The sequence below is a fragment of the Westerdykella ornata genome, assembly GCF_010094085.1.
Source record: "Westerdykella ornata strain CBS 379.55 unplaced genomic scaffold EI97scaffold_7, whole genome shotgun sequence".
NCBI lineage: Eukaryota > Fungi > Ascomycota > Dothideomycetes > Pleosporales > Sporormiaceae > Westerdykella > Westerdykella ornata.
In genome coordinates this window covers 728661-752790 of record NW_022986857.1, presented here as the reverse complement: position 1 = coordinate 752790, position 24130 = coordinate 728661, and the positions used below count along the sequence as shown (strand labels likewise).

The 24130-nt window shown below is 54.8% G+C and overlaps 9 protein-coding genes across 9 annotated transcripts; 7 read left to right on the top strand and 2 right to left on the bottom strand.

The window, feature by feature from the left end:
- Nucleotides 1–222: 222 nt before the first annotated feature.
- Nucleotides 223–1476, top strand: EI97DRAFT_449662 (uncharacterized protein; the record flags this gene model as incomplete). Its single annotated transcript, XM_033800232.1, has 1 exon — nt 223–1476. The coding sequence occupies one exon, from the start codon at nt 223–225 to the stop codon at nt 1474–1476; it is 1254 nt and encodes a 417-aa protein (XP_033655113.1).
- A 778-nt stretch (nt 1477–2254) lies between these two features.
- On the top strand, nt 2255–4158 carry EI97DRAFT_457573 (P-loop containing nucleoside triphosphate hydrolase protein; the record flags this gene model as incomplete). Its single annotated transcript, XM_033800832.1, has 3 exons — nt 2255–3323; nt 3376–3575; nt 3625–4158. 3 exons carry the CDS (start codon nt 2255–2257, stop codon nt 4156–4158), a joined length of 1803 nt encoding a protein of 600 aa, XP_033655112.1.
- Nucleotides 4159–5151: 993 nt separating this feature from the next.
- EI97DRAFT_297742 (HCP-like protein) lies at nt 5152–8237 on the top strand. Its single transcript, XM_033794500.1, has 2 exons — nt 5152–8010; nt 8064–8237. Exons 1-2 carry the CDS (start codon nt 5521–5523, stop codon nt 8073–8075), a joined length of 2502 nt encoding a protein of 833 aa, XP_033655111.1. The 5' UTR covers nt 5152–5520; the 3' UTR covers nt 8076–8237.
- Nucleotides 8238–8571: 334 nt separating this feature from the next.
- On the top strand, nt 8572–9814 carry EI97DRAFT_297726 (homologous-pairing protein-like protein 2). Its single transcript, XM_033794498.1, has 7 exons — nt 8572–8734; nt 8790–8799; nt 8877–8889; nt 8964–9006; nt 9082–9144; nt 9205–9233; nt 9314–9814. The coding sequence occupies exons 1-7, from the start codon at nt 8662–8664 to the stop codon at nt 9716–9718; spliced, it is 636 nt and encodes a 211-aa protein (XP_033655110.1). The 5' UTR covers nt 8572–8661; the 3' UTR covers nt 9719–9814.
- A 185-nt stretch (nt 9815–9999) lies between these two features.
- On the bottom strand, nt 10000–12236 carry EI97DRAFT_375308 (autophagy-related protein 22-2; the record flags this gene model as incomplete). Its single annotated transcript, XM_033795498.1, has 5 exons — nt 10000–10206; nt 10315–11255; nt 11316–11915; nt 11969–11990; nt 12048–12236. The coding sequence occupies 5 exons, from the start codon at nt 12234–12236 to the stop codon at nt 10000–10002; spliced, it is 1959 nt and encodes a 652-aa protein (XP_033655109.1).
- Nucleotides 12237–12822: 586 nt separating this feature from the next.
- On the top strand, nt 12823–17366 carry EI97DRAFT_432429 (MED14-domain-containing protein). Its single transcript, XM_033798161.1, has 2 exons — nt 12823–14009; nt 14057–17366. Exons 1-2 carry the CDS (start codon nt 13317–13319, stop codon nt 16958–16960), a joined length of 3597 nt encoding a protein of 1198 aa, XP_033655108.1. The 5' UTR covers nt 12823–13316; the 3' UTR covers nt 16961–17366.
- Nucleotides 17367–17368: 2 nt separating this feature from the next.
- Nucleotides 17369–18840, bottom strand: EI97DRAFT_432428 (uncharacterized protein). Its single transcript, XM_033798160.1, has 3 exons — nt 18539–18840; nt 18374–18487; nt 17369–18312 (listed from the first exon to the last, which is right to left on the bottom strand). Exons 1-3 carry the CDS (start codon nt 18563–18565, stop codon nt 17635–17637), a joined length of 819 nt encoding a protein of 272 aa, XP_033655107.1. The 5' UTR covers nt 18566–18840; the 3' UTR covers nt 17369–17634.
- Nucleotides 18782–21260, top strand: EI97DRAFT_396446 (zincin; the record flags this gene model as incomplete). The annotated part of the gene is made up of 1 exon (XM_033796339.1): nt 18782–21260. The coding sequence occupies one exon, from the start codon at nt 18782–18784 to the stop codon at nt 21170–21172; it is 2391 nt and encodes a 796-aa protein (XP_033655106.1). The 3' UTR covers nt 21173–21260.
- Nucleotides 21261–21661: 401 nt separating this feature from the next.
- On the top strand, nt 21662–24066 carry EI97DRAFT_297509 (MFS general substrate transporter). Its single transcript, XM_033794497.1, has 4 exons — nt 21662–22789; nt 22844–22945; nt 22998–23086; nt 23144–24066. Exons 1-4 carry the CDS (start codon nt 22150–22152, stop codon nt 23960–23962), a joined length of 1650 nt encoding a protein of 549 aa, XP_033655105.1. The 5' UTR covers nt 21662–22149; the 3' UTR covers nt 23963–24066.
- Nucleotides 24067–24130: the final 64 nt, after the last annotated feature.

Genomic DNA, 24130 nt, shown 5'->3' with positions numbered 1-24130 from the left:
TACGCGAGCCAGAGAGGCGGATCGAATAGCGCGAGAGGGCGCGGCAGAGGCTGGCAGGGCAGAGGACGTGGAAACGGTCAGAGAGGCTCTGGTAGAGGTGGAAATCAACATGCTCAGTATTCAGGGCCAAACGCAAGAGGAGGAGGCCAACAGCAGGGCGGCCTCAGAGGTCCGCAGCAGAGGGAATACGCGCACACGCAGGCACAACCTTATACCCCATATATGACGTGTCCCTCGACGGCCCAGCCACCACAGAATGTTGGTAGTCACAATGGATATGTGCCATATACTGGGAATTCTGCTGCTATTTCATCATCCCCACAACCCAACAACAAACGAAAGCGAGGCGATAACGGTCTATATCAGAAGACTCCTCAAGCCTCGATACCCACCCAAACCGTACCCCCGAACGCGAAACCCCAGAGGGCGAAAGTCGCCACAGCACCAGCCGTTCCGAGCTTTGGGTTTACCTTACCAACCGTTGCTCCAGCAGTACCACAACCTGCTGATGCTAAGAAAGAAGGAGAGAAGAAGAGGAAGAAGATACAGCTGGGCCTGACTGGAAAGGAGGTAGATATGGACGATACGAAGAGTGTCGGCGAACAGGAGGAGAACGATGAGGGTATTGACGAAGAAGCCGAACTAGCATTGAAGATGGGCGTGCAAGGGATGGCCTTTGAGCATAACGGCATGCAAATCTCGCTGCAGACACCGGCCGAGATTACCGCATGGTTGCGGGACCGAAGAAAGGAGTATCCCACGAGGCAGAGAGTTGCCGAAAAGGCGCAAGAAGCCGCAGAGAGGAGAGCGAAAGAACTTGAGTTTCTGCACAAAGTACAGGGAGGGAAAACAGTCAAAAAGGAACCGCCTGATAGTAGCATCGTATCAACGCCGGCAACGGTCGTTCCTCAATCGTCCTCGGGAACGAAAGCAGAGATCCTTCAGGAGCTGCGTGCCAAGGTCGAAAACAGTAGACCTGGTAAACAAAAACCATCAGATCCATCAAATCCAACTGCAGTCGATCTTGGTCTCGGCTATGCGAGTGATTCTGCATCCGAGTCGGGTTATAGCATTCTGGATGAAGAGTCCTCTGCCGTTTCGTCCAGCTCGGAGGACTCTGACGAATCGAGTGACGACACGGACTCGGATTCTGGTCCAGAGACACAGTCGTCGAAGGTGGAAGTTCCGGCTATCGTGGTTCCACCACCTGCACCCGCTCATGCACCAGCTCCTCCACCCACTCCTGCTCAAACTTCGCTGAATGTGGAGAAAAACGAAGAACGGCGCATATGTTCTAGCTGGAGAAATAACGGTTCTTGCAGATACGGGAAACATTGCCGTTATGCTCATCCACCGAAGACGAAGGAAAAGCGTATGGGACTCTATGAGCGATTGGTTGAACAAGAGAAGGATAAGGCGGACCGTCTGGCTCTTGACGCTATCAAGTGGCTGGGTCGTAACGGATTTTTAGGTTGAGCCTGGGTTTTTATAGCGTGCGAGCTGACACAGTGCAGTATCATGTATACCACAGCTGTCTTAGTACCTTTCGTAAGGCAAAGTCTTCCAGCCTGTCCTCGTGACTTTTCTGAGATAAAAGAGGATCCCAACTGAACCGAGCATTCACCAACTGTAATCAAGTTTTCTGGGGAGCGGTGTTATCACAGTTAAGATTTATCAGATGGATGCACTGATACTTGGCTTACGCCACCTCGGGACCAGCCCATGCACCCTCTCGTGCGCCCTTTCCACCACGGGATACATCATGTCCGAAAACAACAAACACGGAGCTCCGGCCAAACAGAACCTTTTACGATTGCTCATTTCTGCGGGCTCCACTCCATCCTGCTTTTCCCAGATGATCTTGAAATAATAACGGAATCGAGCAGATGACTTTGGAATCGCAAACCCCCTGGGGCCTTACTGCGAAGTTGTTGGAATGTCCGCCTGCACGATGGCGTACTCGCTCACTACCTACGGGCAAAAAAGCCGAATTCCCTAGAGATGTAAGTTATCCGTTCACCCTTGTATCGTCTGCCTCCGTTTACTTGAAGGCTGTTGATCGCATGCATGAGAAGCGGGAAGTTTCCAGAGCCCTCATGTGGTTTGTTCCTCTGCATGTTTGACACTTCGCTGCTTTATCCATTCAGTACAACGAGCTTGTCGGCGGCACTCGCCGTCTTATAAGCCAACCTTACCAGAAGACGCCGCAACTAACCCGCGTCTCGTGTCCGAACAGCCAACCTTGATTTCGGCCATGGCATCCTGGGATATTGACGGCGGGGACTACCGTCTCAGAAGTCTTGAGCTTTCTTCAAGATTGCGCAACGACCAACCGGATCTTGTTCTCCAGAGGTTGAACTATCCTAAACCATTTTCCGTCAAGACGCTTTGTGCGGCCATTCAAAAGCACTGTTCCGTTTCCGCTGTGAAGACGTACCTATCGAGCTATGCGCATGCCGACGACTTCAAACGGACAATGGCTAGCACGGGATGGCCAGCGCTTTACTATGCCGTAGAGCGGAATTCTGCCGAATTAGTCGCTATCCTCCTTCGATATCAGGTCGATCCTCATTGGTCTTCCAAGACATTTCCTATTCCTGTGATCGTTTTCGCGATCATCCACGGCCATCGGGAAGCTCTTGACACGACGGATGTTGTGAGGACGTTTCTCGCTTGCGGAGTCGACCCGAAGGCCATTGCGATGGATATGTGGGAGGTATATCTCGACACGCCGAAGCCAACATTGAGTACCAGGTCAGGGCCGTCAACAAGATCCCAACTGGGTTCTGGATCCGAGTATTCTTGGTGTACGGAAGGGGTCCGTCGCATGCTTGCGGAAGCGTTCCATTTGACGCACCGCTATCATTTCCACCGGGCGCACCGAATGAAAGAACCCACCATGCGCATTCGGCAGATTGCAGAAGGGAACAAGATGTCGGACCTATTGAAGCTGCCATTTTTCCTGGTCGGTCAGCGTTCTGCAACCAAAATGGTGCAGACTAAAGTGTATCCCTACATTGCTGGGAAGAGGAACGGACCTCTGGTGATGGCGTTTGACGGACCATCGGGTCACGGGAAAACAGAGCTGGCGAGGATCATGGGCGATCTGCTCTCTGTCAAGACTCAAGTTATCGATTGCGGTAAAATAAGAGATCAGTGGGGTATTTTGGGACCCACCACAGGGTGGAGGGGACATGAGAAAGGTTCTCAGCTGAACAACTTCCTTGCCGAAAACAGTGGATTACGCTCGGTTGTGTTTCTCGACGAGTTCGATAAAACCGACGAGAAAGTGATGCATGCGCTCCTTGTTGTTATTGAAAAAGGTACTCACGCCTCGTCACCGCGATTTCTGATCTCTGAACTGATTTTCTCTAGGTGAGTATGAAGATAGACGCCATAACACAGCCGTAGACTGTTCCAAAACGATATGGATAATTGCCACCAACGTGGGAGCGGAACAGATCGTGGCCTATTACACGGAGCATCTGAGCCATCTTTCAGAGGATGAAATAGCTGAGGCCAACTTAGCCGATCTGCAGAAGCAATTGGGTAGTATCTATCAAAACGAGTTTGGGGTGAGTGGGCAAGATGTTTATAAGTGTCTGTGTTTGACCAGTGTGTTAGGCTCCCTTTACAGGACGAGTGGGATCTATAATACCATTCTTGCCCTTCTCCAAGCCTGAAGTAGCAGTGGTCGGACACAAATTCATCCTGAGGTTGGCCAGCCGGTTCCGCGAGCCAATCAGCCTACAGCCCGGCATAGATAGATACGCCGCACACTGCCGGATGACGGTGTTAGAGGATGGGATGGTGTGCGCGGAGCTCGCTCAGGAATTCTACAACCAGCACGCTGGTGCGCGCAGCATAGAAAATGCTGTCGTCTGGGTTGAAGAGCAAGCCATCGAACAATACGGATTACTGGAGATGCCCATCGACGAGAAGTTGAATGAAGGTCCATTGCAGGAGATTGTCGTTCAGCGGATTCCTGCCGGCAACGATGAATATGAGATAAAGGTCATCGCAAGGATTCCTGAAGAAAAATCGACAGCCAGGGGCGGAAACGCTGTACCTGTCATGGATGACATGCATTCTACTAACGGGCAGACTTCTGAGAAGAAGAAGGAAAACAAGGGCAAGAACAAGGCGGGGGACGAGTAACCAATGGTTTGGGGCTACAGGGTGCAAGATTTTCACATCTTTTGAGATGGCGAATCTGTGATAGGGTAAACGAGTTGATCAATAGTCAAACGCTGATGTATGGTTAATAAGTGCCATAGAGTTGCATGTGCGACATGCCTGTTGTGACAATTGTACATCTTGAAAGGAGATGATGCTGTGGCAGTGCACGCCGTGGCTGAACTGTGGCTGCGGGATTCTGAATTCCCTCATTTCCCTCGTCGTGTCTAGGGCTCAGCGCGTCCTATATATATAACTCGATCGTATTCTCACTTGCCTGATAGGACTGCTGGATGCGAAAGAGTAGCCCAATGACTACACAGTACAACTAAGGGGCAGAACGCGGAGGCTACTCTTCCCTCTGCTGCTCAGCCTCAACGAGGCGCGGCCGCAGCCTTATGGACATACTGGTAGTAGCTATGTGACAGCTCGTGGCCGCGAGCCTCATTCATATAATTCGAGAATGCCCCGAGGCCGCGCGTCAACATGGATCATGTTGTGCCTGTCAGCGAGATTCCCCGACGCAGGGTTGAAAAATAACGAAACTGATGAGCTCGGGCATGTGGGCTCTTGTGTGAATGTTCAAAACCGTACCTTTTCTTGTCCCTTCCAGAACCCCTAATCGGACCCCTACAGCTGTTGGCAATAGCAAACAACTTGCCCGTCGCTCCTTGTCGCGCATATCTCAAGACAAACCGCCGGAAAGGTTGGGTGGAGCCGTTGAAGGTTATTGCGGCAGCATCATCAAGATCGTTTCGCCCCGCAGAACCCGGCGCCATCATCGACTTGCAAGTCGGTGCAAGTCACTCCTCACTTTGCCGGAGCATCACACCCACCTCAGAGGCAGAGGCCCACCAGAGGGCCGGAGCGACTGTGATCTTTGAGCGAGTGTTCACGAGGGCGCCGCATTCGTCGAAGCGCATAGATCCATCATCATCCACCTGCATCGCTGAGACCCCGCCAAACAGTATGTGATCATCCGCCCTCCTTCCACTCACCACCAGAGCTTCAACCTACACCGACTTCATGACTATTCCGCACACCCAACTCACAAGTCGATGCATCGCTCAGCGCAGCTTTGAAGTGCTCGACAAAGGCTAACATTCGCTTTCCAAGGTTCCGCCAGCTCCTCCGCCTAACCTGCAGGGACAATGAGCTATAATCAAGGCCAGCCCCAGTTGGGCGCAACTTTTGTCCCTGGCGGCTTTGACGACTACTATATGCCCGCTCCGTCGCCAGAGGTCATTTCTCCAGCCCCTCAGCGGTCAGTATTAGACTCAATCGGGCCCCTTTGTCGTGGTTTAGCCGAAGAGATGCTGACAGCCTACGCGGCCTAATAGAATCATGCCAGAGGTGCCCGAACACATGCAGGAAAACATCACACACCTGGAGCTGGAAGCAAACGCTCCTCGAGCGCCCATGTCGCCGCCCGCTCAAGCTGGCCTTCAGGCTGAGCAGCGTTTCCCTCCGCGGTCAACGAGCTTCCAGCATGAGCAACCTCCGCACGACGCCCAAGCCGGCAACTGGCCTGCGCGACACCAGAGCATATCTTCCACCTTCAAGCAACCCCCGACGGTACAACCGCAGACCATCCAACAAGACGCTTCGCACGACTACAGTCAGTTTGGAGGAAACTCGGACATTCCAAACTTCTCCGTATTTCCCAAGCTGCCCAACCGGCCCCCAAATGTTCCACCATCAGACGATGAGAAGGAGGCTGTCTTGGAGAATGCGCGGTTGCCCGTACTCAACTCCAATGACCCGGAGATGCAGTTGGCATGGGCTCAGGATGCGCTGCAATACGTCGACATAGCAATGCTACAGGAGCAGCGACTGGCCGAGTCGCAGCCGGCACGGCCCGTCACACCACAAGTGGAGCACCAACTCAGGGTCGACGCTATGAACGTGGTGCAATTCTTAGCGGACCAGCATCACCCCAAAGCCGAGTTTCTAAGAGGGACGTGGTTGGAGTTTGGCAAGTTCGGACTAAGGGTCGATAAAAAGGAGGCCTTCAGGTGCTACTCAAGAGCTGCGTCCAAGGGCTATGCAAGAGCCGAGTATCGAATGGGTATGGCGTACGAGCAATCGCAAGATCCGATCAAGGCTCTCCAGCACTACAAACGCGGTTCCGAAGCGGGAGACTCGGCCTCCAACTATCGCCTCGGGATGATGACGCTGCTAGGGCAACACGGGCAGCCTCAAGACTTTGCCAAGGGAGTTCAGTTGATCAAACAGGCGGCCGAAACGGCGGATGAGAATGCCCCCCAAGGAGCTTACGTATTGGGGATGCTCTACGCTCGCGAGCTGCCCCAGATCAACGTTCCCGAGATCTACCTTCCGTACGACGAGCAGGCCGCCAAACAGAACATCGAGAAGGCAGCATACCTTGGGTTTGCCAAGGCGCAGGTCAAGATGGGTTCGGCGTATGAGCTCTGCAGTCTGGGCTGTGAGTTCAGTCCAATTCTGTCACTGCATTACAATGCGTTGGCTTCCCGCCAGGGAGAACCTGAAGCAGATATGGCTATCAGCAAATGGTTCTTGTGTGGCTACGACGGTGAATTTGCAAAGAACGAAGAGTTGGCCTACGAGTATGCGCGGCGAGCAGCACTCGCAGGTCTCCCTACAGCAGAGTTCGCGATGGGATACTTCAACGAGATTGGCATGCATATCCCCGTAAACATTGAAAAGGCGCTGGAATGGTACGAAAAGGCGGCAAAGAATGGGAACAAGGACGCTGTCGGCCGCATCGAAAGCATTTCCAAATCAAACCGCACCTTGTCCAAGACAGATCACGAGAAGGTTGCCATCAACAGAATCAAGTCCCAACATGGCTCCATGCGCGGGCAACGTCCAGCGAGATTGCAGAAGATGGCTGCACCCGCTCTCCCCACCGTCGCAGACGAGTATGGGGAAAGGTCACCTACGAGGCCCGACCGCGGGACTACGCCCTATCCGATTTCTGACCAGCCGCCCATCATAAATGCGTCGGCACCACTGGATCGACCAGCCACAGCAGCACCCTATCCTCTTGACAACGGACCGCCCCGAGTCGGAAGTGCTAGACCGCCCATGGCGGGTGGCTTTGCGCCAGAGCTCAGGTCCGCCTCCACACGACCGCCTCCCGGTCCTGCGTTCAACATCCATCCAAGTGTATACGGACCCAATGATCCATATGGACGTGGGCAACCGCCGCCTCAAGGGCCAGGCAATATGGGAGCTCTACCTCTGCGGCCTCACACAAGCATGGACGAGATGGGCCAGGGACGGGGACGCATTCCCAGCGGCGGACGGACTCCAGGAGGCGGACCTCCGCCAGGTCCTGGTGCCTACAGGCAGCCCGGCGGACCCGGAATACAGCGACCAGAGGCATACGATAGACCGCCAACAGTGCAACCCGTCGATATCGGCTACGTCGCGCCAGACGGGCGCAACAGGCTTCAGAAGCAAGGCGGCCCGCCACCCGGAAAGCAACCCATACTCCCCGACGTCGGATACGTCGCCCCGTTGGAACCACGTCAACACACCCGACCCTCGACGGTACAGCCTGGCCAAGAGAGCAGAACATCCTCACGTCCGGACCGACCTTCCACCGCTGCACCGGGGCCGGGGCCAGGACTTTCTCCTTCCGGACGCCCATCGAGGGATCCGTCGCCACAGACGCCACAGGCGGGAGGGGCTCAGAGACCACCGCCGCTCAAGCAGCAACAACCGCAAGGACAGGCACAAGGTGGTAAGCCAGCAGGTCCGAAACCGGCAGCGCCGACGACGCCTGGAAAGGGCCCCAAGACTTTCGACGAGATGGGCATTGGGGCACCGCCCAAGGAGAGTGATTGCGTATGTACTGGCCCTGCACCCGTTATTACAGTCCACTAACACCATTCGTCTAGGTTGTGATGTAAATAAGAGCATTCCGGACTTTTGGAACGATGTGCATCGTAGTGTATTTCCGGCAATTTGCCTTCGCATAACATCGGCGGCTTTGGGAAGTGGTTTGGGGGCTGTCTTGCATAATCATCTTCGAATTTTTTTTTCTTCTGATTGACAATCTTGAAGCTTATACCCGCAAGATTTTCACGGTTACTACTAGTACCTTAGAGATGGTGTATGCTATCGCCATATTTTATGCTGGAGCCCAACTGCTTCTTCATCTTAGATGTGAGGAGGCTGTAAAAGCTATGTTTTCAGGGTTACTGCGTCGTGCCGTGCCGTACAGGTGGACTGCTTATGGACTAGTATTCTTCTGCTGCCACGCTAAGGGAGGCCGAAGAGGTGGATACGAAGGGTTCCTGGTTCCAAGGTTGTAAGAAGCGAAGTCCGTGGTGCCTTCCGGATCAGTCCATACACCGCGCCTTCCCAACGCAAACGTCCACGGGTCCAGCACCACCATCACTCCTCCGCCGCCCGGCCTCCTCACTCTTAGAATCTCGCCCTCTTTACCCTTACGTCCTTTCTCCACCAAATCTTGACCAAGAACAGCCACAGAAGATGGCCCCCCGCAAAGAGAAGACGGAGAAGGTGTCTGCCAATGAGGCAGCGGATACGATTCTGAACTACCTGCGTAAGAAAAGCTCACGCTGCTCCTTTGCTACAGGATGACTGACGTATCATCGCAGGGAAACAGAAGTGAGTCGAGACGCAGAGAAATGTCGTGGTATTGCATTTGCAATGGGCATTCGCTTATGTACGACTTCTCTTCGCAGTCGACCGTACTCCGTACGTCCCTCCTTCGCTTGTATACCTAGCTAGCGATTGCTGAGCGAGCGAGTACGTGCTAAAGGAAGAATTAGGCAACGGATATCTCGGCGAACTTGCATAATAAGGTCACTAAAGGTTCGTTTTTTCGTCAGCTACACAGTAGTGTCTTCTGTTGCGTGAGAGAGAAGGGGCTGCTGATGACGAGAGTAGCGGCCGCGGCGAAGATTCTCAAGGATTTGCAGGATCAGAATAAGATTGAGGGGAGGGCTGCTGGTATGCATTCCCACTGAAGGAGGCAGGGGTGATGACAAGAGCACTGCTGATGGTGCGAAGGGAAGCAGGTGGTGTATCATACTATCCAGGTACGTGATACATCTCACCATACATGAGAGTTCAACAGAGATAAGTTGATCCCAAAAAACATGTATTGACACCAACCCAGAACACCGACGACGCCCTCACCCCGGAGCAACTCGCCGCCCTCTCGGCGCAAACCTCAGACCTCCAATCCCGCACTACCGCCCTGCAGACCACAATCAAAACCCTGCGCTCCACGCTGTCGACCCTCAATTCCACCCTCTCAACCGCCGATCTCGTTTCCTCGGTCCAGTCGCTCGAAGCCGAGAAACGGGACATTTTGGCGAGATTGGAGACGCTCAAGACGGGGAAGGCGAAGAAGGTGACGCAGAAGGAGAGGATGGAGGCGGAGGCGGAGTGGAGGAAGTGGAATGGGATAGCCAAGAGGAGGGAGAGGATCGAGCGGGAAATGTGGAGAATGATTGAGGATCTGGTGGGGGAGAAGGACAAGAGGGAGGAGTTGAGGGAGGCGTTGGGGTTGGACGAGTGAAAGGATGGAATGAGGAAGCTGGAATAAGGGGTGTGATGAAAAAAAACATGTGAGTTTTGGGCGGACGATGTGGAAGAGGGAGGAGGACAGAAAGATGCGGGACAAGTTAGAACGGGTCATATTATGATATGTTGACGCCGCTTCTGATATGAGATCCTTCTCTTTCGCTACCTATACCATCAGCTGCTTAGATGAGCGCAGACGCACAAGCCGAGACAACTACGTTGAACCCACCAATGCAATGTAATGCGAAACAAAGCGAATCCGCACATGCAAGAACATCAGAAATGCTGCTCGCCACGCTCCAACCCATTAATGTGATTCGCAGCAACCACTCGATCCGCCTCGGCATCCTGCTCCTGCTCCGTCTTATTCTCCTCTACCAGGGCAGTGACCAAAGCGATACCGTCCGCCTTACCGCGATCGACGTCTACGAGCAGCATGATGGGGAAGGGCAGCCCGATGAGGACGGCTAGAAACCAGAATGCCTAAAGAGGTGAATTAGCTATGCCCATATACAACTCCACAACAACGTCTCAGAGGACGAACAACGAAGAAAAGGAGGAGGAAGACGGAAAACGGAAAACGGAACTCACCGGCCTAATCTCCCCCCACCGATCGGTGATGGCGCCCACAACCGCAGGCCCAAACACACTACTCCCCTTATCCGTGATCGCGTACAGGGCGAAGAACGCGGCTTCCCACCCCCTAGGCACCATCTCGCCATACACGCTCCGACAATAGGAACTCAGACCCCCGAGCACGAAGCCATACACGGCACCCAGGGGGTACATTTCCCACTGCTGCTGCAATCCCAGGCTGCCCCATCGGCGGATCGCTGGTATATACCCCAGAAGACCATACAGCGGGATGAGCTCAAAGAGCGCGATACAAGCCAGGATCGTCTGGCTCGGGGATAAGCGCATATACCTGCTTATTCTGCTCCACGCGAACGCGCCGATGACGCCGGCCGTCGTGGCAATCACGTTGATGAGCGCGAGCATGGCGTAGCTCATTCCCAAGGTGGTTTTCGCGAACAGGACGGCGGTCCCCGAGACGGTGGCGATGCTGTCGGAGAGGAGGAACCAGGCGAGGAGGAAAAGGAGGATGTCTTTTAGGTGGGTTGCGTGCGTGAGGGTGCGGCCGAGGGAGCGCCAGGAGTAGGCGAAGTATGCCCAAAAGACTCGCACATGCTTGAAGCGGGACAGAGAGGAGGACGTGGCGAGGTGCAGAGGCGGGCCTGGACGAGGGCGAAGCCAGAATGCGGTTGGGAGGGAAAAGACGAACCACCATGCGCCGATGAGGAAGAGCACTGTGCGGAGACCAAGGGTTGCAGCGCCAAAGTTGAGGACGATCAGGATGGAGAGGGTTTGCACGATGAGGGCGGCCAGGTACCCGATTGCAATGCCTTGGGAGGAGATCTGCGTGCTGAGGGTAAGTTCGAGGGAGATGAGGTCGTGGGAGGCCGGGGTGGGGATGGTGGTGGTGGACTGCTCCAGGGTGGGGTGGGGGAGAAGAGCGCTGGTCTCGTTGGGGACTTCGGAGAGGTCGTTGGATGGGTAGTTGCTGGGATGAGTGTCCATGTGGTGGTTCTCACTGCCCTCCGTATGGTTGCTCCTCTCACCGCTGTTTACATGGTTGGTGTACTGCTCTTCTTCAGGGAACGTGGGATCAATCAGTCGGTCCAAATCGCCCTCATCCAAAAGCGAGGACTCTCGTGTTCCATCTGGGAACTGAACCTCTGGGTGATGTCGAACGAGTAACGGCAGAAAGGAGTTTAGCAGAACGAAGGAAGCTCCGAAGCACGTATTCGCTATGATAGCCAACACGGCCGCCATGATGTATAGCTTCGGCACCATGGGCAGGAAGAGCATCGTGGCTATTGACCCAACAAAGGCGAACCAGAGAAGCAGCGTTTTACGGAAGCGGCCATGGTCTGCCGCGCCAGACATGGAGACGATGAGGAGGGCCTGGAGGAGGACGCTGATGGAGAAGGTATACATGGCAAAGCTGGCCGTGTTGATCTCAAACCCCATGATATACACTATGCACTGCTGCCCAGCTCCGCGCGGGGGATTCGACGACCATATTGAGGGCGCGCTGGACTCGAGAGCGGATTTACATGGCGTGGACCGGTCCGAGAGGAGGACGCCGTTTTCGCGCGCAAGCTGCTCGAGAGTGACGGGAATGAAGGAACCTAGGAGGAGGTATTGGTGAGGTGGGCGCATACATGCCGTCTTCAAAGCTTACCGATTCCGCAGACGACAAAGACCTGTGACGCTGTAAGCTATCTGGAGCTGCGCGTGAGCTATGGGCATACGCGACGTACCTCTGCGGCCCAGCCATACATGTAGAAGCCGAACAGCTCCTGCTTGCTTGTTAAGCGCACGTCTTCGCCCTCGTACAGCGGCAGCGGCTGTCGGTCTTCCATTTCCGAGTCGCCTTCAGAGAGGCTCTGCTCGTCGTCGGCCTCGTTGGCGACATCGTGAGGGAGAGGCTCCGGCGGTGGTGGCGGCATGGGAGCTTGTGATTGGGCGGCACTGCGTCACCGGAAGAGGTAGAGGGACATGTTCACCGGGGAGAGAAGTAAGCAGGAAGACGCGAGCCGGGGACGATGGAGCGAAGGGTGGAAAGGAGGAACCAAACTGCAGAAGGCGGCGGAGAAGCAAGATATGTACTGTGGATAGAGCAAGCAGGTGCAGCCAGGCCCGTTTGGGAGGTGATCAGAATATAGGTTCCGGATTGAGCCCAGGTGATCCGCCCAACCTCTCACATGCGAACCTCAGATTGGTTTGAATCCTGCGACTGCGAGCAAATGTGTCCTAGGAGTGTGTAGCGGCTGCGGTGAGGTTAGTCGCCGTCGCGATTTCGTAGACTGCACGCGTACTCGATGGACCTTTCCACCCGCTCTGTGTTTTACCCCGTGGGGGCACAAGGAGGAAGGAGGAACACAAAGGCAAGGCGGGAGGGTGAGGGCAAGGGTGGTGAAGCGAAGCATGCCAGATGCCAAGGTTTCCGCTCTCTTATTTGGCGCCAAGACCGCCCGCTGCCAAGCCCCTTCCCTTCCCTTCACATCATCGCATCCGCATTCCTCAGACCCGCGACGTCTCCTCCAACAACCACACTCACCCTCAACGCGCGTCTTGGGGACCGCAACCGCCTGATACGCACCCTCGCTCTCCATCTGGACGAACCTTATCTCATACCCCCATATCTCGACGTGCGCAACCCTCTTTCACCGTGATCGATGCCCAAAGCAACCACGAGATAATCACGGCCAAGCCCTCTACCAGCCGCATCAACTGCCTCACGTCACCACTTGACGTGCGCTCCACCCTCGCCTTGAAAGAAAATCGCACACTCTGAATAGGCTCTCTGCTTCGGTGCCGTATCGCTCGAACCTACGACCTCCACAAATCCAATTGCGGCTCGTTGCGCCTGCCTTCTTTCATCACCTTCCGCCGCGTGGGCCCAGTTTGTCTACCGCAAGATACAGTCGGCGCATACCCCCACGCGAGCGGAGGGAGACAAGGGGAAGGCGGCGGACACTGTCCGGAGCGGTGCGCACGCCCAAGGGCCGGAAGATCCGGGACGGACTATGCCAGGCCTCCTCGTCATGAATTCGAGCGGCGCGAACGCAAAAGAGGGAGACAGCCGGAAGCGCACATATGATGGAAGACTCGTGAATGGGGACCGCTCTCCCCACCCACCAATACCTCCTGTCAATGGCGCAAGCGACTCCACGACCATGCATGGCCCACCTTGTACGGCCCTCTTTGCCAGGCTGGCGGAACAACTGGCCGAGATGCCCGAGGAAATTGCTCGGATAGACCTTGATGCGTTTACCCCGCTCGCCAAGTTGTATGAACGCGCTGCGCAAGAGTGTTTCGTCGAACTGAATGATACCCTTCAGAGTATGGCGGAGTTGCAACAGCAGCAGCAGCCCAATGGTGTATTGACCAACGGCGTGGGAGCCCATGTGAACGGCCACCCGGATAACTCAGAAGGCAACAAGCGGAAAAGGAAGATGCTGATGGACTTCGCACAGCGCAATCGGGCCAGATTCATCAAACTCCTCGTACTGACCAACTGGGCGGAGAAGTACGGGCTGCCGATATTCAAGCTTGTACACATCTGTGGATGGACTAGAGCTCAAGAGTGGGCGCAAGATCTGGCAGAGGACCGGTTCGGGGGACTCAAGTTCTTCTCTTATGGCCTTGTCGAACGCAATCCCGATATTCGCACCGCTCTCGAAATCCTGTCCAAAGGCAAAGCGGATTGGATACCTGATGTAGGTCAACTTCATGTGTTGTAGCTATGTTGATGCTAATTGCGCAGATGGGGTTGATTCCGCCCGAACCGTTATCACCCAGTCAGGCACTCAAGCTGTTCAGACACCTAGACACAACCACCTCCATACGGCTCATGACCGCCGAGGACCTTCCGTGGTATCTCAAAAAGTGGCGCGTCCGGTCGGGTCGTGCTACGTTCACAGTTGATTCCGAGTTTGAAATGGATCTATTGACCTTCACTGAAGATGCTTCTGAGCCATGGTGGTTCACCGATTTACGCTTCCTCTTCTTTCCATCCCCGAACATCCCATACACATCCGCCTTCTTCCGCCACCTGAAATTCCAGCTCGACTACACGCTACGCGAATTTGGCCTCAAAGGCTGTTTTGATTTCCTCCATGACTTTGTCTTAACGCACAAGATAGGTGTGCTCAAGTCCCAAGCCCTGGAGCTGGTGCGAAGTGGTTGGGCGGGGTTCATCAAGGTTGAACCCGTGCACCGCGGCCTGGTGGTGCAATACTGGATGCATCGGCCCGGGAAAAAAAGCTGGATTGAGTTTGGCATTGCGAAGAATAGGCCAAAAAACGGCAAGATTACATGGCGCGGGGAACCCATATCGTCACTGCAAGTTCGATGGTTCCGTCAGGGGCAACTTGTCAAGGATGTGGATCTCAACTTCGATTTTACTCGTCTATCATTGGAGCGTATGCTCAAGAGGGTCATCTCTCTGCATATCGCTAGCATTCTACGGAACACGAGAGACGGTTTGCCCCCCAAGATGACAGCGCAGGCATCGCTGTCCGGATGGGACCCTGCTGAGAACAAGCTTGAAGTGTCTCTCGGACGGCAGAGCAACAGCACCACCGTCGGCATCGAACCAATCACCGGACAGTACATCTTACGGCCGCGCACGGCAATGGCAGCGAGAGCGGAACATGCCATCAACCACCTCAAAGATCCTACAGCTTCTATATCCTTGTATATCACTCAACTGCTGGCGCAGACACTCCAAGATGCAATCTACCGTTGTACTGTTCAGCTTGGGTGGTTGATGCCAAGGGTCACGGTGCATCTGAGCGATCTGAAGCGTGTCACCACCCTGGATGTTCTTCGTTTCTCTCTCTACTCTCCTGAAGGATGGTCCCCGCAATGGGTACTGGCCGCAATCATCGATCCGTCCGGGGAGACTTGGTGGTTGCTTGAGGTGACAACGGCAGAACCCGCGGTTGCTTACGCGGAGCAGTTACAGTTGGAGAGGGAGAAGCCTCCCCTAGCCTCTGCTTCTGCTGGACCAACCCCGTCCTCGGGGTTGAAGAGTATACCGATATCGCGAACCACTCTTGGTAGCATCGAGAGAGTTGCAGTCCAGCAGCTGACCTTCTGCGTTGCCAGACGTCAACTCCTTGCAATGCAGGTTCAGAATCAGTTACGCGATGACGTGGTCGCACTGACAGATCCATCCGCCAAACGTCGCACCGGATGGGCATTACAGTTGCGGACGTCGGACATGCTCCGTCACAAGGACGGTGGAAGCCCCTGGCTTGGCCCTGCTCTCAATGTTACTTGCCAGGGCTTGTCGGTTATCCATCAGAGAGTCTCGCATATGGTAACTGGGACCATGGTTCAATCAGCAGCCGTCGACATGCAGAAGCTTATGGCCGCTTCTCCTCAAAGCAACTGTACATTCTCCGCCAATGGCGATTTCTCCATGCTTCTTTCGGCGCCGTTTGGCAAGTCGATCATCGACGAGCTCAAGGCACGCTTACGAGACGTGGACCGCCTGCGCTCATTCGCAATCATCCTAAAGAAACGAAAGTTGAGGCTTCTGCACTCTTCCCTACAGAGCGTACACTTCCAGTACGGGAAGAATGACACAGCTACCGTCGATTTTGGCGACGGTGAAGCAGTCCGCGTTACCTTTCCCCCGCCCAGTGCGCATAATCGCATCGCCAAGTTCCTGAACGACATCGCCAACGACCGAGCCCCCTTCGATCCTCCGGAAGGCGCAGTCAACGGCCTGGACCGCCTGTGCGCGGCACTCCTCTACACACGACCGCTGATCCATGGCCTTCAGAAGCTGGCGAATTCTACACCAGGGAACGTGTCAAACCCTGCCATATTTTCCCACCATATAGGCCAATATCGCATCACTTACGCTAACCCGCTCTGCTCCTTCGACATCCACTTAAAACGCAAAACGAATGAATTGCAATGGCACATCGATGACAACGACAGGAGGCCCAAAGACTCAAAGATTGGTCTTGAACGACATCCCAGGCATGTCCGACTCGACTCTCTCAAAGCTGCACTCAGCGCTATTTTTAAGACGCCCGGGGAGCGCTGGAATGGCTTGCGCTTTGCCATTGTCGCGCAAATTGATGGGATCCCGGATGCGCTATGGCAACTTCATCAGGCTGTTATTGGATGTGCGATTCCAGGTGGATATCCGCCGCTTCCACCCGTGGGGTCGGGGACGCTGAAGGCTCCTCCGGGAGTCAAACCCGAGCAGATGAGAGCGCATCCGGGAGTCAAGCAAGAACAGAAGGGTGGTTCTGCGCCTAATCCGCCCCCGTCTACCGCTAACCAAGCCCCTATGGTCGGGGTTGGTAACAGACTACCTAATAACAACACTCCCATACCTGCCAATCCAGCAGTCAGCAAACCTCCACAACCCGCGCCCGTCAATAAACCTCCCGGCCCACCCAATAGTAAACCTCCCACCGCTCCGAACCAGAACACCATGGCCAATAGACGTAATCCCGGTCTCAACCTTAACCTGAATTTCCCGAACGTGGGACGTGTCCCGCAAGCGAATATGGGGAATCCAAACGCTCACGCAAACGCCCCTGGCGGACCCCAGAAACCACCAATGCAAGGTAATCCTAATGCGGGCGGCCATGGGGGTGGGGGAGGAGGCACGTCGAAGCAGGATGTCATTGAGTTGGATTAGGGGTTCGAGCTCGCAGTCAATCAGTCGATGCAAACTGTTCTAGAGTCGGAGAAAATGGACTCTATCTCGGGAGAATCCGGTGTGTACATTCTTGTTCCTCATTCCCCCTATCGTATTCCTCACGTTGTTTCACTCGTACTTTGTACGCGGCTCTTGGTTCTCCGCGGGAGCGGGCGTCTGAGATATCCTTTCCGTTTTTCATTTTACTGGCGTGGGTCAGGAGTCGAGGGGACGAAAGGCGTCGAGGGACAGGCAAAACCGTATCAGTTTTTCTGAGAAAACATGTGTGATGTTTGGGCGCGGCGTTCTTGCTGTAATTTTATGGATTTTGGGGTAGGATTATCCCTCTGCGAAGTGTCTAGATGGGATAAGATGAATACGAATACCAGATAATCGTTTCTACGAGAAGCTTGATAATGCGTTTTTGATGGTGCGTCTGTGATATCTGAAGACCATATGCGAGACTAGAAAGAGGGATTTGAAATTGCCTGAATCAGTTTGACATGTGAAAAGGAATTTGCGGTAGGTGTGTTGCACCTGGGTGATGCAAAACTCTATCTCAAAAGGTAGGGCTACTTTTACAAGGATGCAGCTCTCGCTCGCTGGCTCCTCCAAGGTGTACAGATACATGTTGGATACATAGCCTCGTCTGCTCCACAAAGAAATGTATGTATTCATTTCCCCTGCTTCACCCACTCCTCCATCTTCCCCCTCACCTCGCCCACCTTGTCCTGCACCATGCCCACTCCCATGCCCGCATGCGCCCTCCCCGTCGCCACAAACCGCTCCACCCGCTCCCTCACTCTCAAATGCGCATCCGCCAGCGGGGGATACCGCTCCTCATACGTCCACACCAGATCCCCCACATTCCGCATCGTGATGGGCAGCACGGCATGCGCGGCCACGAGGCCCACGGCGCCGGGCACGGAAGCGCGCAGCAGGATGTTGCGGTTGCGCGTGACGATGCTGCCGGCCATTGCGGAGACGAGCACGTACAGGGTGCCCGGGAAGAGCTTCTCGCCGGATTCCTTGGGGGGCGCCAGCGATTGGAGGGTGCTGGTGAAGGAGTGCTCTAGGGCGAGGGTGCGGGTTAGTGCGGCGTTGACGGCGTCTTCGGCTGTGACCGCTTGGCTGTGGAGGGCGAGGCGGAGGTTGCGGATGTGCGCGGCTAGGCGGTCGGTGGGCGTGGGTCGGTAGGGGGCAGGTGGTTGTGTATCCTGTGTTGGTAGGGAGGGTAGCAATGAAGGGCCTTGTGGGGTGGTAGAAGCGGTTTCGGTAGGTGTGGTGGGTGTCGAGGGGAGGGGAGTGGTGCTGCTGAGTGGGAGGTCGTCGTAGATGGGTTTGCGGCGGTGCTGCGGAGCTATGTATTAATTCTCATGTGCACTGGGCATATTGACGGAAAGAAGAGCGCACCAATGATAGGGTATTCTGCTCTGAAGGCGGCTCCTCAGCGTGTAGTGTTCGCTCTGAGTACATTGTGGTGCCCAATCCTACGACGACTCCAGCCAGGCCGGGAACCACGGCGCTCTGCATCTCATTAGCCAATTGCCCTCTCATCAACGAGATAAAGATACATACATTCCGCAGCAGCGGTCTGAAAGCCATTGTAAACGAGTTCAAGGCGCAATGGAGATGGGCGGGGAAGAGTGTCGTGCCCTGGTAGAATCTGGTGAGGAGGTGAGGTTCGGAGGTCAAAAGGAAGCGGGCGGTCCGAGCTTTTCTCTTCGCCGCCAGCCGGGACCGACGGGAAGATTCGACATCTGATAGGAACTGCATCCCTTCCATGCTTCACACCTCCTTTTTCCCTACACAGATCAAGCCATGCTCAAGCGCCTGGCCAGGGTGAAGGCACCGGCCTCCAACGCACCGTGGATATGCGCACGTTGTCGCCAGAAGTCGCAGTTCGACAGAAAGTTTACCAGCGTCGCTGCTGGCACTTCCACACGCGACCATGCTTCTTCCCCTTCGGCTTCCTCGCTCTACGGCCTCACTACCGGTTACGCGAAACGGGACGATGAGACACTCCGCAAGGTCTTTGACGATGCGCGGTTCTGGGCTTCCTTCTCACAAAAGTCGAAAGTGAATCCGCCAACGGGAATAGTAGGGAATCGCTATCTCACGCATCCCGACGGGTTTCTGGATTTTGTCACCATAACGCTGCACAGGTGCGAGAGGATAGTGCGGCGGGTGAGCTCCGCGCATTCGGTGCAGGAGTACAAGAGCATGGTGAGGGATCTGGACAGGTTAAGCGATCTGCTATGTCGGGTCATCGATCTGGCCGACTTTGTACGGGGCACCCATCCGGATCGAAAAGTGCAGGCTGCGGCGAATAAGGCGTATGCGATCATGTTCCAGTACATGAATCAGCTGAACACGACGACCGTGCTGAATGACCAGTTGAAGAAGGCCGTTGATGTTCCCGAAGTGTGGGAATCGTGGACTGAGCAGGAGCGAGTGGTGGCTAAGATTTTGCTTGAGGATTTCTCGCGGTCGGCGATTGAGCTGCCAGACGGCGCAAGGCAGCGCTTTGTCCAGCTCAGTAATGAGATTGCACATGATGGCGCCGAGTTTGTCGATCGTATGGCCCCGGCGACGCCGACATTGACGTTCGATAGCACGAGAATGAGGGGTCTGGAACCGGGAATGGTGAGGATGTTGACGAAGTGGGGGAAGACGAAGATCAATACTATGAACCATGAGGCACAGATGGCGTTAAGATACGTGGATGACGCCGAGGTTAGAAAGGAGATATACATGGCTGTGCGGACAGCCAATAAGAGTAGCATCAATCGATTGGAGAAGATGTTGAGGAACAGAGCGGAGCTGGCAAAGTTGTCAGGATATGAGAGCTTCGCGCATATGACGTTGGAGAATAAGATGGCAAAGTCCCCGGAGGCAGTCAATCAGTTCCTAAATGCTCTGATCGAAGACAACAGGCATCAGGTTCAAGAGGAGCTGCGAGAGTTGATGGAGTTGAAGATGACGGACACGAAGTCGAATTCCCCCCCTCAAATCCACGCATGGGACAAGTTCTACTACACGCATCGCCTCATTTCCAACATGGACATGAAGCTCCGCTCTCCTGATTTTCTCTCGGCTTACTTCTCAGTCGGCACGGTGATGCAGGGACTCTCCCGCCTCTTCGACAGGTTATACGGTCTTCGCCTTGTACCGCGGGAAACCCAGCCTGGCGAGGTCTGGGGAGACGATGTGCGACGACTAGACGTCGTCTCTGATACTGATGGGCATATTGCCGTGCTGTACTGCGACCTCTTCTCCCGCGATGGCAAAACACCGAATCCGGCACATTTTACACTACGCTGCTCCCGCGAGCTATCGGAATCGGAAATCCAGGATGCTGCAGCTACTCAGCACCCATTTTCCTCGCCTGTTGAGGCGGCAACGGACGGCATGGCTGTAGCTCTCAATCCCCAAACGAACAGTTATTTCCAACTACCGACGATCGCACTCATCTGCGACTTCTCGTCTCACCATCCTCCTCGGCCAGCGCTACTCAACTTCAACGACGTTAAGACCCTTTTCCACGAGATGGGACACGCCGTGCACTCCTTCCTCGGCCGGACAGCGCTGCAGAATGTTAGTGGCACACGGTGCGCAACCGACTTCGCAGAGTTGCCATCAGTCCTAATGGAATATTTCGCATCCTCACCCTTAGTGCTGGCACTATTCGCAAGACACTGGGAAACCGATGCGCCCTTACCACAGTCTGCGCTCGATCAGCGCCTGGCAATCGACACACGCACCAAGGCTGCCGAAACGGAAGCTCAGATTCTACTCGCTATACTGGACCAGGCGTATCATTCGTCCCTTCCTCTGGAAAGCTCCTTCGATTCTACAAAGACGTACCACGACGTATTCAACAAGTACGCATCCATCCCTGAGCCCCAAGGCACAGCATGGCAAGGTTTCTTCGGACATCTCTTTGGCTACGGAGCCACGTACTACTCCTACCTTTTCGACACGGCGATTGCAAGCCACATCTGGTCGGACGTATTTCAGAAGAGAGGGCCAGAGGGAAGTGTGAGCAGAGACAACGGGGAGAAGTACAAGAACGAGGTACTCAGGTGGGGTGGAGGAAGGGATGGCTGGAAGTGTTTGGCTGGGGTGCTGGGGGATGCTAGGTTGGAAGATGGCGGCGAGATGGCTATGAAGGAGGTGGGTAGGTGGGGAATCAAGAGTCGGAGGGCGTAGGGTGAGCCGCGGAGTGTTTGTGCAGTATTGTATTGGTATCGATTTCGATTTGGATACCCGCATCATTGCGGGGGACGTATACCCGAGCATCGATTTAGGTGGATGTGGACAAAGGTACGGTCTGAGTCCGCGAAAGTCATGACAGGTGATCAGATAGGGCACATAATCTCGGCCGAGATCTGATATACCCATGCCATGACACGCCTACTCACTTTGCACTTATACATGAGTCCATCTGGAATCGATGTTTCTTCGAGTCTGGGATCAACTGATGCGTATTCTCTATCACTGCAATACTAGCCAGGAGCTGGATTGTCCTTTCCATCTTTCTTTCATCGACCTCTTCCTCTTCCACATCTCCACCATAACGTTATGTCGCTCCCGACCCGTGGGTTCCACGCTCTCGGATTTCCAGTTGTGCTTGTTGGTTGCGACACCGGTCGCGGAAACAAGCATTCATGGAATTTACGGCTTTAACAGCGGGAGTCATTAGTGGCAACCCAACTCGACCTTGCGGTCGGTAATTCGGCACTGTGAGGATTCCCTCCCCTCCCTCCACCTCCCATCTAGTCCATCAGGCTAGCCCTCCGCGGTGCTCTATTCGCTACTTAATATCCATATGCCCCATGATAGGTAGATGGCGCATTGCAGCTTTTTATTCCAGGTTTATTTGGTTTCCTCACCCGTTTTGTTTATGAGTCGACGACCTGACTAGGAACCTATATGTCTACACACGGGGATTTCCAATCCGTCTGTGCTTTCTCTTCTTCCCTCGCGATCAAATCCAAAAATCTGTAGCTATAGCAGGGCGCCTTCATATAGAGAACAACATCTCCAGCATACCTCGGTCCATCAACTCTACTCCGGAATCGATCATCTCCAACAAACACCCTCCGCGTGTAACAGTTTTGAATAAATTCAACGATCTACCATCTGTACTCCCTCATTCCGCCTGACGACAATCTCGTTTGGTCGTCATGCCAGAGTCACTTTACCGACATCCGACTCACGGCGAGATCGTAGAACTCGCAGCCGCCGAAGGCCACGATGCAGACATTCCTACAAATGCCGGGAGCATTAACGATTGCCCTGCGCCGCCAAGCAAGGCTGAATCTCCGTCCATGGAGCTTGACAAAGACATCGATGTGGAGAAGGGGAACGCATCTTCGTTGACAAGTTTGGTGGAAAGTCACAGCGGCAGCGAGGCGGCACCAGAGAAGGATGAAGAAGAACATCATGATCCCAAGATCGTGTTCTGGGATGGTCCAGACGATCCGCAAAATCCAATGAACTGGTCCGAGAAGAAGAAATGGGGCACTGTAACAGTGGTGTCGTGTATAACGTTCCTTACGCCGCTCGCTTCGTCCATGTTTGCGCCTGGAGTGCCGGAAGTGATGAAGACATTCCACTCGACGAACGATATGCTCGAGGGATTCATGGTGTCCGTCTATGTGCTTGGATTCGCTTTCGGCCCGCTATTCTTCGCGCCCCTATCGGAGATGTATGGACGGTTGCCTTTGTATCACACTTGCAATGTCTTCTTCATCATTTTCACCATCGCGGCGGCCGTGGCGTCGAACATGAGCATGTTCATTGTGTTTCGTTTCTTCATGGGCTGTAAGTCTTATCCGTCATAATATCAGCCGTCGTAAACTGATTGTCTTCGTCTAGGCTTCGGAGGAGCACCGTTAGTGCTTGGGGGTGGTACTATCGCAGATATCATACCACGGGAGCAACGAGGTACGGCTATGGTGGTGTGGATGATGGGTCCAAGTAAGCTTCCAGCCTTGTATTTCGTTACAAGGGTCCTCTAACTGTCCATCAGCAATCGGTCCCTGCGTAGGCCCCATCATAGGCGGCTACCTCACCGCAGCCCGAGGTTGGAGATGGAACTTTTGGTTGGTCGCCATAGTTGTAAGTGCCCGTCCTTCACCACCAAACACTGCCGAACTCTGCCCTAACCTCCCCTAGGCCGGCGCCTTCACCATAGTCTCCATGATCCTCATGTCCGAAACCTCTGCCCCCGTCCTCCTCGAACGAAAAGCCCGCCGCCTCCGCGCCTCGACCGGCAACGCCGCTCTCAAATCCAAACTCGACAGCGGCCTCACGCCAAAACAGCTCTTCAAATTCTCCATCGTGCGCCCCACGCGCATGCTCCTGCGCGCCCCCATCTGCACCGTCATCTCCATCTACTGCGCCATGACGTACGCCTACCTGTACATCCTCTTCACCACCTTCACCGCCGTCTTCACGACGCAGTACGCCTGGCACGGCGGCGTCGTCGGGCTCTCGTTCCTCGGCCTGGGAGTAGGCAGTTTACTCGGGCAGTGGGTGTTTACGCACTTCGGCAACAAGACGGTCGCGAAGCACATTGCCCGAGGCGACTTCCAGCCCGAGCATCGCCTCGGCATGATGTGCGTAGGCGGCTTCTTCCTCCCTGTGGGTCTCTTCTGGTACGGCTGGAGCGTGCAGGCTCAGACGCACTACATGGTTCCCGTCGTGGGGACCGGGGTCCTCGGATTCGGATTGCTCATGACCTTCATGCCTGCTAGTACGTACTTGGTGGATGTGTTCACCGTGCATGCGGCGAGTGCGATGGCGGCGAGTACGGTTCTGAGGAGTCTGACGGCCGCGCTGATTCCGCTGAGTAGTCAGCAGATGTATGCGAGGTTGGGGTATGGGTGGGGGAATTCGCTGCTGGCTTTTTTGAGTGTTGCGCTTGTTCCGATTCCGTTTGTCTTGATTCGGTATGGGGAGAGGATTCGAAGGAGGACGACGGTGAAGCTGTAGCGGGAAGGGGGGTGGAAATGGGAGATCCTCTTTTGCATTTGCATATAGCGTCCTTTGGTGACGATTGCATTGTATCGCATTCGGCATGGCATGGGATGGTTGGTACATATAGACATGGTCATAGAAGTTCGTCGGTTTATAGATTACCAAGACTTCGTCGTAGGTGTG